We start from the raw sequence: 15,681 nt of genomic DNA, 5'->3' as shown, positions 1-15,681 counted from the left end.
TCAATCGCTTAATTAAATTCTATGTAAATTGCAATAATATACAACTCTAAATAATAAATATGTATGCGTCAAGTCGTTTAAATTAAAATATCTAATTAGTAGTTTAAGGTCCCGTATATTTTATTCGTCTCGTGTAGCCAGACCGCGACGTCCTCGGCAAAGTGTACGCGGCGGAAAGGGGTCTGGCCACGCGAGACTAATAATTATTTAAGTCTACTAGTAGATAAGTAAAGGTATCAATAAGGTTTATATTGATAGCCGAATCTTTTTAGGTGTGAGCCGTGGAGACCAGAACTAACGTCGAATATGAAGCTCTGCCCAAATATTCCCAGCGCTAATGGTTTAAATAATAATAATAAATTATTTATTATTATTATTATTGTTATTATTATTATTATTGTTGTTGTAAATTACCCTAATATAACTAACATGACTCACTTCACTATAAGAACGGCTGCACATACGGGTTGTAAAGTGGCTTTTGGCCCGTATAACCTGTGGGTGTGGGCGAGGCGAGTCACACAGACTGTGAAGAAGCAAACTACATATGAGATGGTCTTACATGATGGCATTTTTGTTACACCCACGATTGTTGCCATCATTATCTAGTGAGGCACCGTCTGGCAGATATTTGCTATCATAACTGCGCATGCGTACTTTTGTACACGTGGAGATAGTTGAAAAGAGAGAGACGTACGACAAAGCGCTAAGGCCAGTAGAAACCGTTGAATTTAGATATCAAAAGAGGCTAATTTGAAATTATGTGCTGTAGATGGCGTCGGCCGCGTCAACTCTCGTCGCCGGCTCGGTGCAGAAGGTTCTCATCACTGGCCTCACTCGCTCCGCGCACGTATTTGTTCAACTGGACACGGAAGACGCGTACTCACTGCCACAGCTCTCCACAATGATCCAGGCGGACGCGGCGGCGACAGCACCGCCAATGACCAGCCACTGGTCGCGAGGCGACGAGTGTGTTGCTCTCTATGGCGCTACCAACGAGTGGTACCGCGCTCGTGTAACGGCAGCGAAGAGAGATAGTGTGGACGTTTTCTTCTTCGACTATGGCAACACAGATACGGTCTCCAATGACAAGGTTCGACCGCTCAAACCTCAGTTTGCCACACTCCCCGCGCAGGCTATAGAATGCATTCTGAACGGTGTGGAAAGTGTTGAGAGCAAGCTGGATGAACGGTCGTTTACTGCAATGGCTGAGGCGATGCTTGACCGCGAATTGACTGTGAAGATAACGAGAACTGGACGCGTCGTTGATATTGTAATTGTGGAGGATTCTCATGGTCTTGATGACCTCATTGAGGATTTTGTGAAGGGAGGTGTTCTCTACAGAAATGTGTCAGCTAGTAATATCAAGAAGGGTGAAACATATGATGCCTACGTGGCGTGTATAGTTGATCCTTATGAATTTTGGATCCAACTCGACCAGAACAGTGAAAAATTAGAAAGTCTCATGCAGAGAATTGGTGAATTGTATTCCTATCCACGCCATCCTCCTGCACCTGCGCAACTGGGGTCTTTGTGTTGTGCTCAGTACTCTCAAGATGGTGCTTGGTATAGAGCAAAGGTGTTACAAGTACAGGGTCCAAAAGCGAAGGTAAGATTTATTGATTATGGCAATTCTGAAGTTGTTGAAGTCAGTCAATTGAAGCAACTGGATCCATCTGTTTCGTCAGAGGTCCCAATGGCAATTTGCTGTGCATTGGCTGATGCGGAGCCAGTGGCAGGGAGTCAGTGGAGTCAAGATGCTGTGCACATTTTCTCAAGAATTGTGCTAGATAAACCACTCAAATGTATTGTTGAGGATGTAGAAGTAGGCAAGGCAGTGACTGTATCGCTTATCGACTCTGATACTCACCGGCCAGTCATGGAACAACTACTTGCAACAACGGTTGTTAAGCGACGAGTTTCAGCTAAGCCAGCTCAATATACAAGCATTAGGTTAGCTGAGAATCAAAAGGAAGAAATATACATTACATCTGTGGACAGTCCAGCTCAATTTTGGTGTCAACGAGTGAGTAGTGCTGATGGCATTGAAGCACTAATGGCATCCTTGGATAACTATTATTCAGCAACTAATCACCATAGTTTATCACAAGTGACGGCTGGCAGTCCATGTTGTGGTCAGTTCACTGAGGATAATGTATGGTATCGAGCTGTTGTAAGAGGCACTGAACCTGGCGGGAAGGCCAAGGTTTGCTATGTTGATTACGGCAACCAGGAGACTCTTCCTCTTAGTCGTGTGCAAGTGCTTGATCCACAGTTTACGCGGCTTCCTATTCAGGCTATAAGCTGTGGTCTTTATGGTATACAGCCAGCTGGTGGATCAAAATGGGAGAGTAGAGCGACAGGAAGGATGCAAGAACTCACAGAGGCAGGGAGTATGACTATAACAGTAAGATCTGTTGTTGAGCAAAATGTTAACAGTTGGGCACTTAAACATGTGTTGGTTGATCTAATGGTTTCTAAACAAGGTCAGATGATCTCTATTGCCGATGAGTTGGTGAAATTTGGATTGGCTGTTAAAGAAGGGGCTTCAGTTTCAGCACATGCTCATAGTCTTCAAGTCAGGCAGGCAACACTAAAACAGAAGGAAATGACGGAAGTAGAAGTGACTTTTGCAAGCAATCCAAGAGAGTTTTGGTGTAGCACGTTCACTGGAAGTACAGATCTGGTGCCAGTTACAAAGGTTCTTAAAGCACATTGTGAATCATCAGCTTCTAAGAAATTGAGAAACGCTAGAACTGGTGATTTATGTGGAGCACGGTATAGTGCTGATGGTGAATGGTATCGTGCTAGAGTAGAGCATTCGCCTCAGTCAGGCCAAGTCTCTGTGTACTTTCTAGATTATGGTAACTCTGAGGTCGTTGCTGAGGCTGACCTGAGGCAGATTGGATCACAACTGCTGTCACTGCCAGCTCAAGCTATAAAATGTTGTTTGACGGATGTTCATCCATTGTCAGGAAGCTCGTGGAATCAGTCAGCAGTTGACACTTTCGAGAATCTCATTTCAGACAAAGTGTTGTTTGCAATTGCTCTTGGGCAGAGTGATGATGGCACATCAGAAATTAGACTTGTTGATACAAGTTTGGATGATGATGTAGACATTGGCCAGAAGCTTGTAGAATTGGGTGTAGCAAGATTCTCTACATCAACGTTTCGAGGAACACAAGGAGGTGCACAACTATCAAATGTTAGAAAGTATAAGAGACTTTCACTGTCTACTGAGCAGCCTTTAGTGACTATAGTCACTGTGGAAAATCCTCAGTCATTTTGGTGTCAGCTAATTGATGAGAAACTGCAAGATGACCTTGCAAAGATAATGGCAGACATGGCAGACTACTATTCTCAACTAAAGCAAGGGCAGAATGTTTTGCAACAATTCAGAGATGGTCTGCCATGTGCTGCTCAATATACTGAAGATGATTGTTGGTATCGTGCTGAAATTACTACACGGCGAGGAGACTCATTTGAGGTACGGTATGTTGATTATGGCAACAGTGAGCTTCTTCGACCAGGGAGATTACGAGCACTTCAGCCTGCTTTTGGAGCTTTACCTCCTGTTGCATTTTGTTGTCAGCTATATGGTATTGCACCGACTGGTCCTGTGTGGTTGTCTCGGGCTAGGACAGAGCTGGAGACATTAGGAAAGGACAAAACACTGACGGCTAAGATCAAGTCTGTTGATCCACAAGGGAAAATGACTGTGGAAATATATGAGGGAGACATTAATTTAGCGGAGCAACTGGTTCAGATGGGCTCTGCTGCAAAAGTTGGAGCTGGCACGTCTCAAAATTCCTCTAATTCAGTGGCACAACGACAAGGTCACGCAACAAGCAAATCCATGTCACAACATTCAGGTTTTACTTACATTGTTCCAAGTTTGAATGTTGGCCAGGTAGAAAAGATGGTTATTGCTTACGTTACATCTCCATCTGAAGTGTGGTGTCAGTCACCGAAGGGACAAGCAGTTTTAGAGAAAATGCACGCTGCTATGCAGTCGGTTTATGGCAAAACACCTCCCGAGAAAGGAAAGTTGGGGCAAGCAGCAGTTGGCATGGCTTGTGTTGCGAAGTCTCCATCAGACAGCTTTTGGTATAGAGCTGTCATCAAGCAAATGTTGCCACAAGATAAAGTTGAAGTGCACTATATAGACTATGGCAATTTGGAGTCGGTTCCACTAAAGCATGTCAAAATGGTGCATCGAGATTTCAAGCAAGTGCCAGCACAGGCTCTACCCTGTGCATTATACCAGTGCAGTGAACCAGCTGGTGGATGGACAGATTCAGATAGAGACGAACTTGATAATATGGTAGCTGAAATTGAGTTGACAGGAGAGGTCAAGTCAGTACAGGGTAAGCCACCTAAGTATATTGTTGACATGACATTTGTAAAGGATGGTCGTAAAGTGACCCTTCGGGATGCATTCTTATTAGCTACTGGGAGAAGCAATTCTTTGCATCCTACTTTTTCTTCATTTTCAGCTCAAGAAGTCACATCATTGAAGCCTCAAACAAGCGGTGGAAAACTGACTACTTCTCCACCAGACGTTGTCAGGCCAAGCAAAATTGATTTGACTCCTCCTTCCTTGAAGGTTGGGGTGTACGAAGATGTTTGCATCATTGGTGTGAAGACTGTTGACCATATGTGGTGTCAGCTGTTCAGTGCGGGTGATCAGCTAGCCCAGCTCAGTGACAATATAGCATTATATGTTGAAACGGTTCAACAACCATTATCAAGTCCTTCTGGTGGTCTTTTCTGTTTGGCTCAGTATATAGATGGTGCTTATTACAGATGCCACATTAAGAACATCCGTGCAGCATCTGATGTGGAGGTCTTTTTTGTTGATTATGGAAATGTAGAAACTGTCAACGTCACAGCATTGAGACCAATCAGTGATAATCTTTGTCGTATACCTGCACAAGCATTTACTTGTAGGCTTGCTGGAGTGAAGCCGAAGCAACCTGGCAGATGGAGTCGAGAAGCTAGTGCTTATTTGGAGCGGTTGACAATTGGCCAGCAACTGGTAGCAAGAAGGGTACATGCTAATGATATTGCTGTTGATCTATTTGACACCTCTGACTCAAAGGACAAGAATATCGCAAATGAACTAGTAACTGCAGGGTATGCTGTTTTTGACCAAGGCAGTTCACAAGCTAGTAAACCAGTAGCTGTGATAAATCCCACTCACATGTTGCCAGGAAAGGAATATCATGTTTTAGTTACACATGTATCTTCTCCATTGAAATTTTATTGTCAAATTCAAAAGGATGCCAAAGAATTTGGTACAATGACTGATAGGTTGTTCACATACTGCTCTAGCCTTGGTGACGAGCAGGAAAAGATAGGGCCACTGGAAGTGGCAGTGGGGAAATATGTTGCTGCCCTTTATTCAGAAGATGGTGGCTGGTATCGAGGAAAGGTGATGTCTGTAGCAAACCATCAGGAGCAAACAGTTCGCGTGTTCTTTGTGGATTATGGCAATGAAGAAGTTATCAGTGTGAATTCTGTAAAGTGTCTAAGGCAAGACTTCGCTCGTCTTCATGCACTATGTTTTGAAGCCAAGTTAGATTTAGTCTCTGGTGACATTTCATCTGAAGATGATCTAAGATTCAAAGCAGCCGTATCTGATCAAGAATTTTTATGCAGAGTATTATCGTCAGATGGATCTGGCTGCAATACTGTTCAGTTGATACACTGTGACAAACCTGTCAATGTTGCTGAGGAACTTGGATTCAAAGCAACGGTCTCACCACCAAAAGCTCCACCAAATCGCATTGTAGATTTTACCCATCCTCGACTCATTGAGGGTTCCACGATCAAGGTAGTTGGAACCGTGTGTGAAGAGTCGGGTCGATTTTGGTGTCAAATGACAGACAACGTGTCACAATTGGAGTCTCTGATGGCTAAGATAGAGGATCATTATGGTGCATTAGCAACTAATAATCAAGCCCTTAATGCAGTAGAATCAGCTTGCTGTGCAAAGTTCTCCGAAGACCAAGCATGGTATAGAGCAATGATCACTGGCTTTGAGGGCAATAACATTGTGGTCAGGTATGTTGATTATGGCAATAGTGAAACAGTTCCACCTTCAGACTTGAAGCTATTACTTTCAAGGTTTGCTGAGCTTCCAGCACAGGCTGTTTCTTGTCAGTTACCAGACCTTTGTGATATCAGCAAGTTGTCTGAAAATGCTGTAGCACAGTTCCAGCAGCTTATTGCGGACCAAGAACTGAGTATTGTTATTAAGTCTGTCATTAGACCAGGACATGCATTAGTTGAAATTCCCGAATTGACTGAACACTTGAAAGAGCTTGGAATAATTGGGGCAAAGACAGACAGCTTTGAACAAGTTGAAGCTTCTTTTAGATATTTGCCAGTTCAGCCTACTCTTGGCTCTCAAGAGGAAGTTTTTGTGTCACACATTGACTCACCTGCTGCTGTGTGGTGTCAATTTGTTTCTCAAGAAGAAATGCTAGAGGCACTGCAACGGGAACTTTCTGAACTCTATTCAAGTCTTCCCAAATTATCGTTTGGCAATACCACAGAGTTTGTACCAGAAAGTCCTTGTTGTGCTTTATATTCTGAGGATGGAAACTGGTACAGAGCCAAGATTTTAAGGACTGTGGGGCAAGACGTGGTTGTGTGTTTCATTGATTATGGCAACAGTGGGAATGTAACTGCTTCAGATGTGAAACCTCTTTTGAAGCAATTTTCGAATCGTCCAGCTCAGGCCTTTTCATGCACAGTATCTGGATTAACTCCTGGTTGTTGTGATGAACTGAGACAGTTATCAGTGGATAAAACGTTCATTTGCTCAGTCACGGACACAGTAGGACAGACAACAGTGGATTTGTTTATCAAAGATGTAGAGCAAGGGAAACTCGTCAATATTGTGGACTTGTTTACCCCTCAAAGCATAGAAAGTGTAGCGATGGCCAAGTTCAAGCAATTGGAAGTGACTGAAGATAGTATTGCTCAGGTCTATGTGTCTCATGTGGTCAGTCCTAGCCAGTTCTTCTGCCAGTATGTGTCTCATGAGGAACAGCTCACTGCTATGATGGAACAAGTAGCTCAATATTGTTCAAACACCAATACAAATCTGCTTAGATCTCCAGCCATTGGTTTGCCTTGCTTGGCAAAGTTTTCTGAAGATGTTCAATTTTACAGGGCAGAGATACAGCAGATTGGAGAGAGCACGTGTAATGTAGTGTTTGTTGACTATGGTAACAGTGACAATGTGTTATTTGATGACTTGAAGGAAATCACTACTAATCTCCTACAGCTTCCTGCTCTGTGCATTCAATGCAGTCTGACTGGAACACAATGTCGGAAATGGGATAAGAGCTCAACAGATGAATTTTCAAAGCTTGTTCAATCAGAAGCTGCCTCCTGTCATTTTGTAGAACAGATCGATGGAGTGTGGAATGTAGAAATTGAGACAGAGGCTGGCCTTGTAACAAGTGATCAGTTTGGTGTTCACAGTCTTACTTTATCTGTTCCCAATAATACAGCCGGTGACCTGTTCATACCACAAATTCAATTGGCTGCTAAGTCAACAGTTGATGTGTTGGTGTCACATATTGTTGACCCGTTAACATTCTATGTTCAACTGCAGAGTTGTTCTGATGAACTAAACAGTTTGATGGAAAAACTGGCAGAGAGTTACATCTCTCTTGCTGAAGATGACCTGGTAGTACAGTCACCAGTGCATGGGATGACTTGCTGTGCACAATTTTCGGTCGATCAGCAGTGGTATAGAGCGATCATTATAAAAGTTTCGGGTGCTGACTGCGAAGTTCAATTCATTGATTATGGCAATCAAGAAGCTGTGCCACTGTCAAGAATCAAGGAGTTGAAAGAAGACTTGTTGACTTTTCCCACACAAGCTGTGCTATGCTCTTTGGCCGGAGTCAAGGCACCAGACAGTGGGTGGAGTGATGAAGCTCTTTCATTTTTTGATGAAGCAGTTACAGACAAACAGCTGAAAATGAGTGTTATTGGCAAAAATGGCAATAAGAATATGGCGCAGTTAATATATCCAGAATCTCAAGAATTGGTGTCAGAGCATCTAACATCAGCAGGACACGCAGTTTTCTTGGATGTATCTACAGCGATAGGATCAGAAACAGATGGTATGATTTCGAATGAAATTTCTGTTTCCAAGGCAGAAGACATAAACTCAAATGGTGAATCTTTTGCGACTTCAGAAGACAATGTGTTGGATTCATTCACTGTATTGCAACTGTCAGTTGGTGACTCATTTGACGTTAAGGTTGTGTCAATCAACAATCTTGACTCTTTCTTTTGTAGTCCTGTAAGCTCAGAAGGTGAGCTGGAGGAGCTGATGCAGAAGCTTGCTTTAAGCTGTGCAGAAGCTGCTGTGGTTTGCTTGCCAAAAGGTCAATTGGTTCCAAGAGCTGCATGTGCTGCACAATACTCAGTAGATGGACAGTGGTATCGTGCAAGGGTAGTCAGTGTTTTGGAAGGCAGTGCTACTGTAGCTTTTGTTGACTACGGAAATACGGAAACAATTTCCAGTGACCGTCTTTTACCGTTGAATCCTGAACTTCGACGTCTTCCAGCTCAGGCAATACACTGCTGCATGGCTGATATTGTATCACCTAACTTAGATGAAGGGTGGTCTGATGAAGCTTGCAGAAAACTGGATGAACTAACTAGCGACAAAATCTTGTCGTGTACTATTTCCTCACTCCAACCAGAGGGAGTTTATGAAGTTCAACTGATTAATGCTGAGACAGGTGAGATACTGCAAAATCAGCTTATTGCTATGGAAATGGCAATTAGAGAGGCAACAGAATTGGGAACCAACGCTGTACTACAGTGGCAGACAGGTACTTCTGATTCAGAACATTTTGTTGAAGTTGGTGACTCAGGTGGTGTTCCTTCTCTAGAGGTGGACAGAAGTCTACTAGAACCAGTGTCTGAGATGCAGTATGAAATACAGCCTGATATAATGCGAGATGTAACAGTTCGAGATGTTGAAGATGGAAGCAATGTGGAACCTGTGCAGCCTGATCTGGTAACAAGCAAAGTGGCAGATGACGAAAATGTCACTCAGTCTCCTCTGATTCAGCCAGATGTTGTTGTAGCTCAGGTTGATCTTATTGCTAAGCCACTAGCTGAGCCTGAAGTTTATCCAGAGGAGCCAGACATTCAGAAGTCTGTTCGTCAATCTCAACAGCAGGACGCAATAGCTCTGCCAGAGCTAATAGTTTCAGAGTTGCAAGTCACAAATGCACCAAGAGGCGATACATTTGCTGTCGATGTGAGTGCTACTGTTACTGTTATTGAAGATGTAGATGAAGATGAAGCTGTTGAAGCAGAACGTGTACATCCTGATGATAAGGTTATGATGTCAAGTGTAGTAGCTGATGAACCAGTTGAATCATCACCAGAATCTGCAGACATTTCAGAATTTGAAACTGAAAAGTCAATTGCTGATGAATTGGTTGAGTCGGTAATACAGTCAGCTATAGATAGATTTTTTCATGATGGAGTACATGAGGAAGGTTTGAAAACTGAAGCTTCAATAGAAAAGTCTGTGGACAGAGTAGATGGTGAATTGGTGTGTGATTCAGGTGGTAGTCAATCATCAGAAGATGGTTTGAATGGGCAATTACAGCAAGTGGTCATAACGCACGTGGAAGATAATGGTTGCTTTTGGGCTAGAATTGGTGATGAAGAAGATCATCAAGAATATATAGATTTGGTTGAACAAATGAATGATCACTATGGCGCTTTGGAAGTTCCTCGTGATGATGCGGTTGTAGTAGAAGAGGATGAAGAGGCATTGGGAGGGGAAACGACGTCAGTAAAGGAAGAGACTTTAGCAGAGGAACAGCTCTTGTCAGAGGAAGCAGCATCAACTGAAAAAGAGACAACAGTGGTGGATGAAGCTTTGCAAGAGAAGGAAGTAGCTGAAAAGGTGTCGATATCCAATTACTCTATTGGTGATCTGTGTGCTGTTCCTTGGATGGAAGATGGACAGTGGTATCGAGGGAGAGTGACTGGTATCATCACAGATGCAACTGAAGGAGACAGCATAGTGGTTCAATTGATCGATTCAGGTCAAGTGCGAACAATCTCCCTCTCTATAGTTCGACCTCTTGTTACACCTTTTGGTAACCCACCAGAGTTTGCTACATACTGTGCACTAGCCGGTGTTGATCCTGGTAGTAAGGGTTGCTCAAATGAAGTCAAGACCTTCTTAGGTGACCTGTCAAGAGACAAACTTATCTACGGACAGGAAGACAACTCATCTGAGGAAGAAGTGACTCTGTTGCATCTTTATTCACCGAGCGATAAACTGAAAGGAGTTTCATTTCAGATATACAGTAGTCAGCTGCCCTTCGTGGTTAGAGGTGAAGTTTCTGGTGCATCATCTGATATTGATTCCACACGAGTTGAAATTGGTTCCTATCGAGACTTGCAGGATTCACTGAGCGTATCAAGCTTTGCTGTCAGTGAAAGGGCATCACCACCTCTACTGGAGTCGGTGTCAGAGGACAAGCAAACACCAGCTATGCCAGGAGCCTATGATACAGCAGCCACTGCAGTTGCTATAGAAGTCACTGATGCTGCAGTTGATGGTGATGGTGACCTGAAAACTGTTGATGATAGTCATCGTAGTGACACACTTAAAGTTCGTAAGCCGAGGGGTTACATTTATGTGAACAAACTAATTGTTGATCAGGGATTAGCGAAGCTGAAATAGTTGCAAGGGGTTATTTTTACAAAGTTAAGCGGTCATAATAGAACAGTTGAGATCTTTCGTTGAATGCATGGTAGTTTAGCTGTTGCAGACTTCTCTGACTTCAGGTGCAAATGAAGTTCCACGTAGTTACTGCAGGTTTTTGTTGTTTTCTAGTTATTGGTGATATGATATAGAAATGGTAATGACTTCAAACTTTATCTTCAAGGTCACTGTCCTTCATTTTCAGTGTCACTGTTCCCTATTCATGACTTGATGTATTGAGTAATCAATGAAGTTGATTATGCTTCTCGACATTTGACTGTTTAATAAAGTTTACTTTTTGGTTACTTGTCACAACGAAATTTTTAAGTATTAAATGTTTTGAATTGATGACTCCTAACTTGAGTATCATAGTCCGTGGGCCAAATCCAGAATTGTGACTTTTCGTTGCACCCCATGGCAAACCATTTTCTTTATATCCTTTCCTATGTAATATTATGCTGTGATGACGAAAATGATGTTTTTATTAGCATCAGAGTGTCCAAAGTTGACTAAAACGGCGTTTTCTTAAATTAAAAATGTTGCCATAGTAACCAATATCTGATATTAAAAAAGAAGTCGGATTTGCTAACAAAATCTTTTGGTATGGTTGACAAGCTTTCATAAATAATTTAGTTTAAAGCAGAAATCAGATGTATTTAATTCACTAAGCTCAAATAGACGATGTGTATATGCATGCGATATCTATAGTCTGTCTGTGTTAATTATAGTTACGATCTAGCAACTACACAAAACAGTACACTGTACGATACCCGCTACAGTCCATTACCACAAAACGTTCCGTATACAGACGCTACATTTCCTCCCCACTAAAACTGCAAGTCCCAACTCAGTTTGTTTGGAAACTTTCTTGTTCTCGTGGGACGATGTAGAGGTGAAATGTGCGTCACAGAGGTCTCTGTTGAGGTAGGAGTAGTCACAGTAGATGTCGTCTCCGTTAATAGAGCAGTTTGAGTCTGTTTAGCTCCATGGCCTCTAAGTCCAGAATCTGGAGAGTAGTCCTGGCTTACAGCTGTGCTATGATCACAAACAACGTCAGACAGAATCTGCTGTGGTTTCTTATTTCCATCTTGTTGAGGAGATAGTACTGTTGGTAGATCCAGTGGAGGTATAGTAGCTTCAGATTCTTCTCCCATGTTAGAATCTGGTCTGCATGCCGACGCCATACTATACCATTGGCCATTCCAAACGTTAGGAGATAGGCCCAGTTCTTTCTAAGACTCTTCCGTAGCACCACTTTTCACGACCATGTTAGTTCCTTGCCAATACAGACTGTCCCACTTCAAATACTCTAGCCTTACAATGAGCATCATAGTACTTTCGTTGTTGTGCTTGCTTCTCATGATCATGGACCGTCTTCTCGATGCTAGGATGAAGTAAGTCTAGTCGTGTCTGAAGATGTCTTGACAAGAACAGCTCTGATGGTAATATACCAATAGTGGAATGAGGGATGGTTCGATAATTCAACAGAAACCGAGACAACTTTTGATACTGAGTTCCCTCGATCATCACGTTGGTGAGCTTTCAAGGCATTCTTGAGGGTTTGAACAAACCGTTTGGCCTCACCATTAGTAGATGGCTGATGTACGTGGAGCAATGGTGATGTGTTTTACTCTATTCATCTGAAGAAATTCATTGAATTCTTGAGAAGTAAATTGTGGGCCATTGTCTGAGACTATTTGTTCTGAAATTCTATATCGGTTGAACAATAACCTTATAGTTTCTCTGATGTAGTTGATTTCATCGTTATAACTTTAGGCCATTTGGAATGGGCATCAGTAACGACGAAAACCATGCTGCCGAGGAAAGGTCCTGCAAAACCTATATTTATCCTTTTCCATGGTCGGGTAGGTCATGCCCAAGGATGTAATGGAGCTACTCTTAGTGCCTGACGATTCAATTGACAACCAGCACAATCTCTGACAACCTGCTCAATCTGTCTGTCTATTCCTGGCCACCACACATATAGCCTAGCCAAACCTTTCATCCGTACCAGGATGATTTGTATGTAACTCCTTCTTGATGTCTGGCTGCATTGATGGTGGAATGATGGTGGAATCACCAAGCGGACACCTCTGAACAAGCAACCATTCTCCACTGTAAGTTCTTTCTTGTTGACAAAGAAGGGGCGCAACTTATCATCAATTGATTCAGGCCATCCTCTTGGGCGTAACGCAGAATCTTGCTCAAGACAGGATCACTTGCAGTCTCTTCCTTCAGCCTTGCTGCTGTGACAGATAACTTGCTGATCTGTTTGAGGTTGATGATATGGGTTGCAGCAGTTTCACCCATTTCCTCTTCCCCACTTCCATTAAGCAGAGGTAAGCGTGACAGTCCATCAGCGTTGCCATGCTGAGCTGTGGGCTTGAATTGTATATCGTAATGATAGGCACTCAGAGTGAGAGCCCATCTTTGCATCTCCGCTGCAGCTAATGCAGGGACTCCTGTCTTAGGTCCTAACACGGTTGTTAGTGCCTTGTGGTCGGTTACCAAAAGAAATATTTGTCCATAGAGATACTTGTGAAATTCTTTCACTCCAAATATAATTCCAAGCGGTTCCTATTTGGGTGTAGTTTTCTTCGGTCTTGGTCAATGACCAGGAAGCGTAAGCAATATGTCTCTCTAGGCCATTAGGCGTTACGTGTGCATTCACAGCGCCAATTTCATGGCATGAGGCATCACACGCTAATTTCAGTTGTAAAAGTAATATTACAATGAGTGAGAACATCCGCCGATGCAAACCTATTTTTCACGCTCTCAAACGCTTGGACTTGGGGCGCATCTCCACTAGGGCTTAAACATGTTTACAGCCTGTTTAAGAATAATCGCGTCTCCACTAGAGTAAACCTTTTTATTAACTGTAAATCTAAACAGCTTTTGCTAAACATGTTTCAGAGGTAGTTTAACGAAGTGGTTTAGGTTTAACGGTCACGTGATAGCAACGCGGGTTCCACGACAATGGATGCTAGTCCTTTCGCGCTGTTCTTTCTCTTTCTTTGGAGACTATTGGAAAAAGACAGAATTAGGCAATGTCAGAGACGGCGTATGCACTGATGCAGAGTGTTCGGAGTGAGCGATCTCGGCGATGACAGAGACTTGTGTCTCTGATTGTTCTCGAGACGACCAGAAGACGATCTCCGACTGTCTGGTGCACAAGAAACGAAGTCGCGCGATACAACAGAGTCCCCGATAATTATTTTAGCTTGGAATAAATGGACAAGTGGAGACTCTGTCTAGCTAAACATGTTTAGAGTTTAAACATGTTTAACGTTAAACATGTTTTAACAGCTACAGACACAGTCTTGGTTGCTGGACCATTTCTATTGACAATCTTTCCTCAGTAACATATTCAGAGGACGAGCTACAGTTGCTAGGTTATGTATAAATCTGCCATAATAGTTGACAAGGTCCGTAATTCCTGCACATTCTCTGGCGTAGGAGCTTTTAGCACTGATGCTACTTTACTGTCGATTGTCTCCAGTCCGGCAGCGCTAATCTTGTGCCTAAAATACTCAACTTCTGACATCATGAATGAGCAGTTTTCCTTATCCAATCGTAAACCATGGCTCATGAGATTGTCTAAGACTTTCTCAAGTCTTTTATTGTGCTCTTCTAAAGTAGACCCACTAATCAGGATATCCTCAAAATAGCATACAACGCCTGCAATTCCTTATAACACCTTGTCCATTATCTCCTGAAATACAGCTGGAGTTGATGCAATACCAAAAAGGAAATAAATGAGTATATTGAAATAGACCCTGGTGTGTATTGACAATTACAAATTTCCGAGACTCCTCGTCCAAGAGAACTTGTTGATACGCATGTGCTAGGTCTAGTTTAGAAACTTTCATACTTCCTGATAGTGTTGCAAAAAAATCTTCTGGATTAGGCAATGGATATGCATCAACCTTCAGAGATGGATTCACTGTAACTTTGTAGTCGCCACACAAACGAATAAAACCATCTGGTCTAGAAACCGGAACTAACGGTGCAGCGCCCATTCACAGTGGCTGACACGTTCAATAATACCAAGTCGAGCCATGGCAACTTTCACAGCTCTTTATCAATGACACTCTTTAAGGCAAACGGTACTTGCCGTGATTTGAGGAACCTTGTTGTAGCTCCCTCTTTAATATGTGCTTTGTACTTCTTGAGTGTCCCCAATTAATTTCTGAAAACTTTAGCATACTTCTTTAGAAAAATCTCCACTGAAGTGCTATTTTTCATGCCCTTGATTTCAGGCCAATCAAGTCGGACTACATTTAACCAATTACGGCCAAAGAGGGGCGTTTCCTTCCCAGGAACAACAACAAGCGAAACTTGAGCGGTCTGGCCATTGCAACGGAGTGGTACTATGACTTCACCCATGACTCTAATGTGCTCTCCTGTATAAGTAGAGAGATTTTGCTTTGAAGGCTCCAATTTCACATGAGGAAGACACTCCTTCCAGGTGGTCTCAGAGATAGAAGATACGGCAACGCCTGTATCTATTTCCATTTCAATGTCCACACCTGCAATTTGTGCTAACAGCACTAGTGATCCATCTCTACCACCACGGCGAATTGTAAAAGCTGAAGATCTTCCTTCTCAGTATCACTGTGGGCGACACTGGATTCCGAGTACTTGGTCACGTTTGGCTCTTTTGGTGCGCGACAAGCTGGACTAATATGTCCTCTTTCTGTGGAATTTGTGCAGGGTTCTAACCAGGACTTTGCGGCAACCAGTTTAAATAAAACACACGCCCACAAATACTTTGGTGGCCACGCCCATGAGTACTGTATACAAATACGCAACTCTAGGTGATGCTCCTCACTTCCTGGTCAATTTTCTGCTTTTGTAGGATGGAACGTCTGGTCAGGGATATCTCTGTGTATATGTCTTTACTCGTTGTA

At 42.8% G+C, this 15,681-nt stretch overlaps 1 protein-coding gene across 1 annotated transcript; it reads left to right on the top strand.

Moving 5' to 3' along the window:
- The first annotated feature begins 814 nt into the window (after positions 1–814).
- Positions 815–10,949, top strand: LOC134183833 (uncharacterized). Its single transcript, XM_062651400.1, has one exon. The coding sequence runs from the start codon at positions 905–907 to the stop codon at positions 10,748–10,750; it is 9,846 nt and encodes a 3,281-aa protein (XP_062507384.1). The 5' UTR covers positions 815–904; the 3' UTR covers positions 10,751–10,949.
- Positions 10,950–15,681: the final 4,732 nt, after the last annotated feature.

The sequence above is a fragment of the Corticium candelabrum genome, chromosome 8 (assembly GCF_963422355.1).
Source record: "Corticium candelabrum chromosome 8, ooCorCand1.1, whole genome shotgun sequence".
NCBI lineage: Eukaryota > Metazoa > Porifera > Homoscleromorpha > Homosclerophorida > Plakinidae > Corticium > Corticium candelabrum.
Note: the sequence above shows the minus strand (reverse complement) of the source record. Positions and strands in the feature narration are given on the sequence as shown.

Coding starts and splice junctions, on each gene's coding strand:
- LOC134183833 (XM_062651400.1), top strand. CDS start 905: ATGATCCAGGCGGACGCGGCGGCGACAGCACCGCCAATGACCAGCCAC.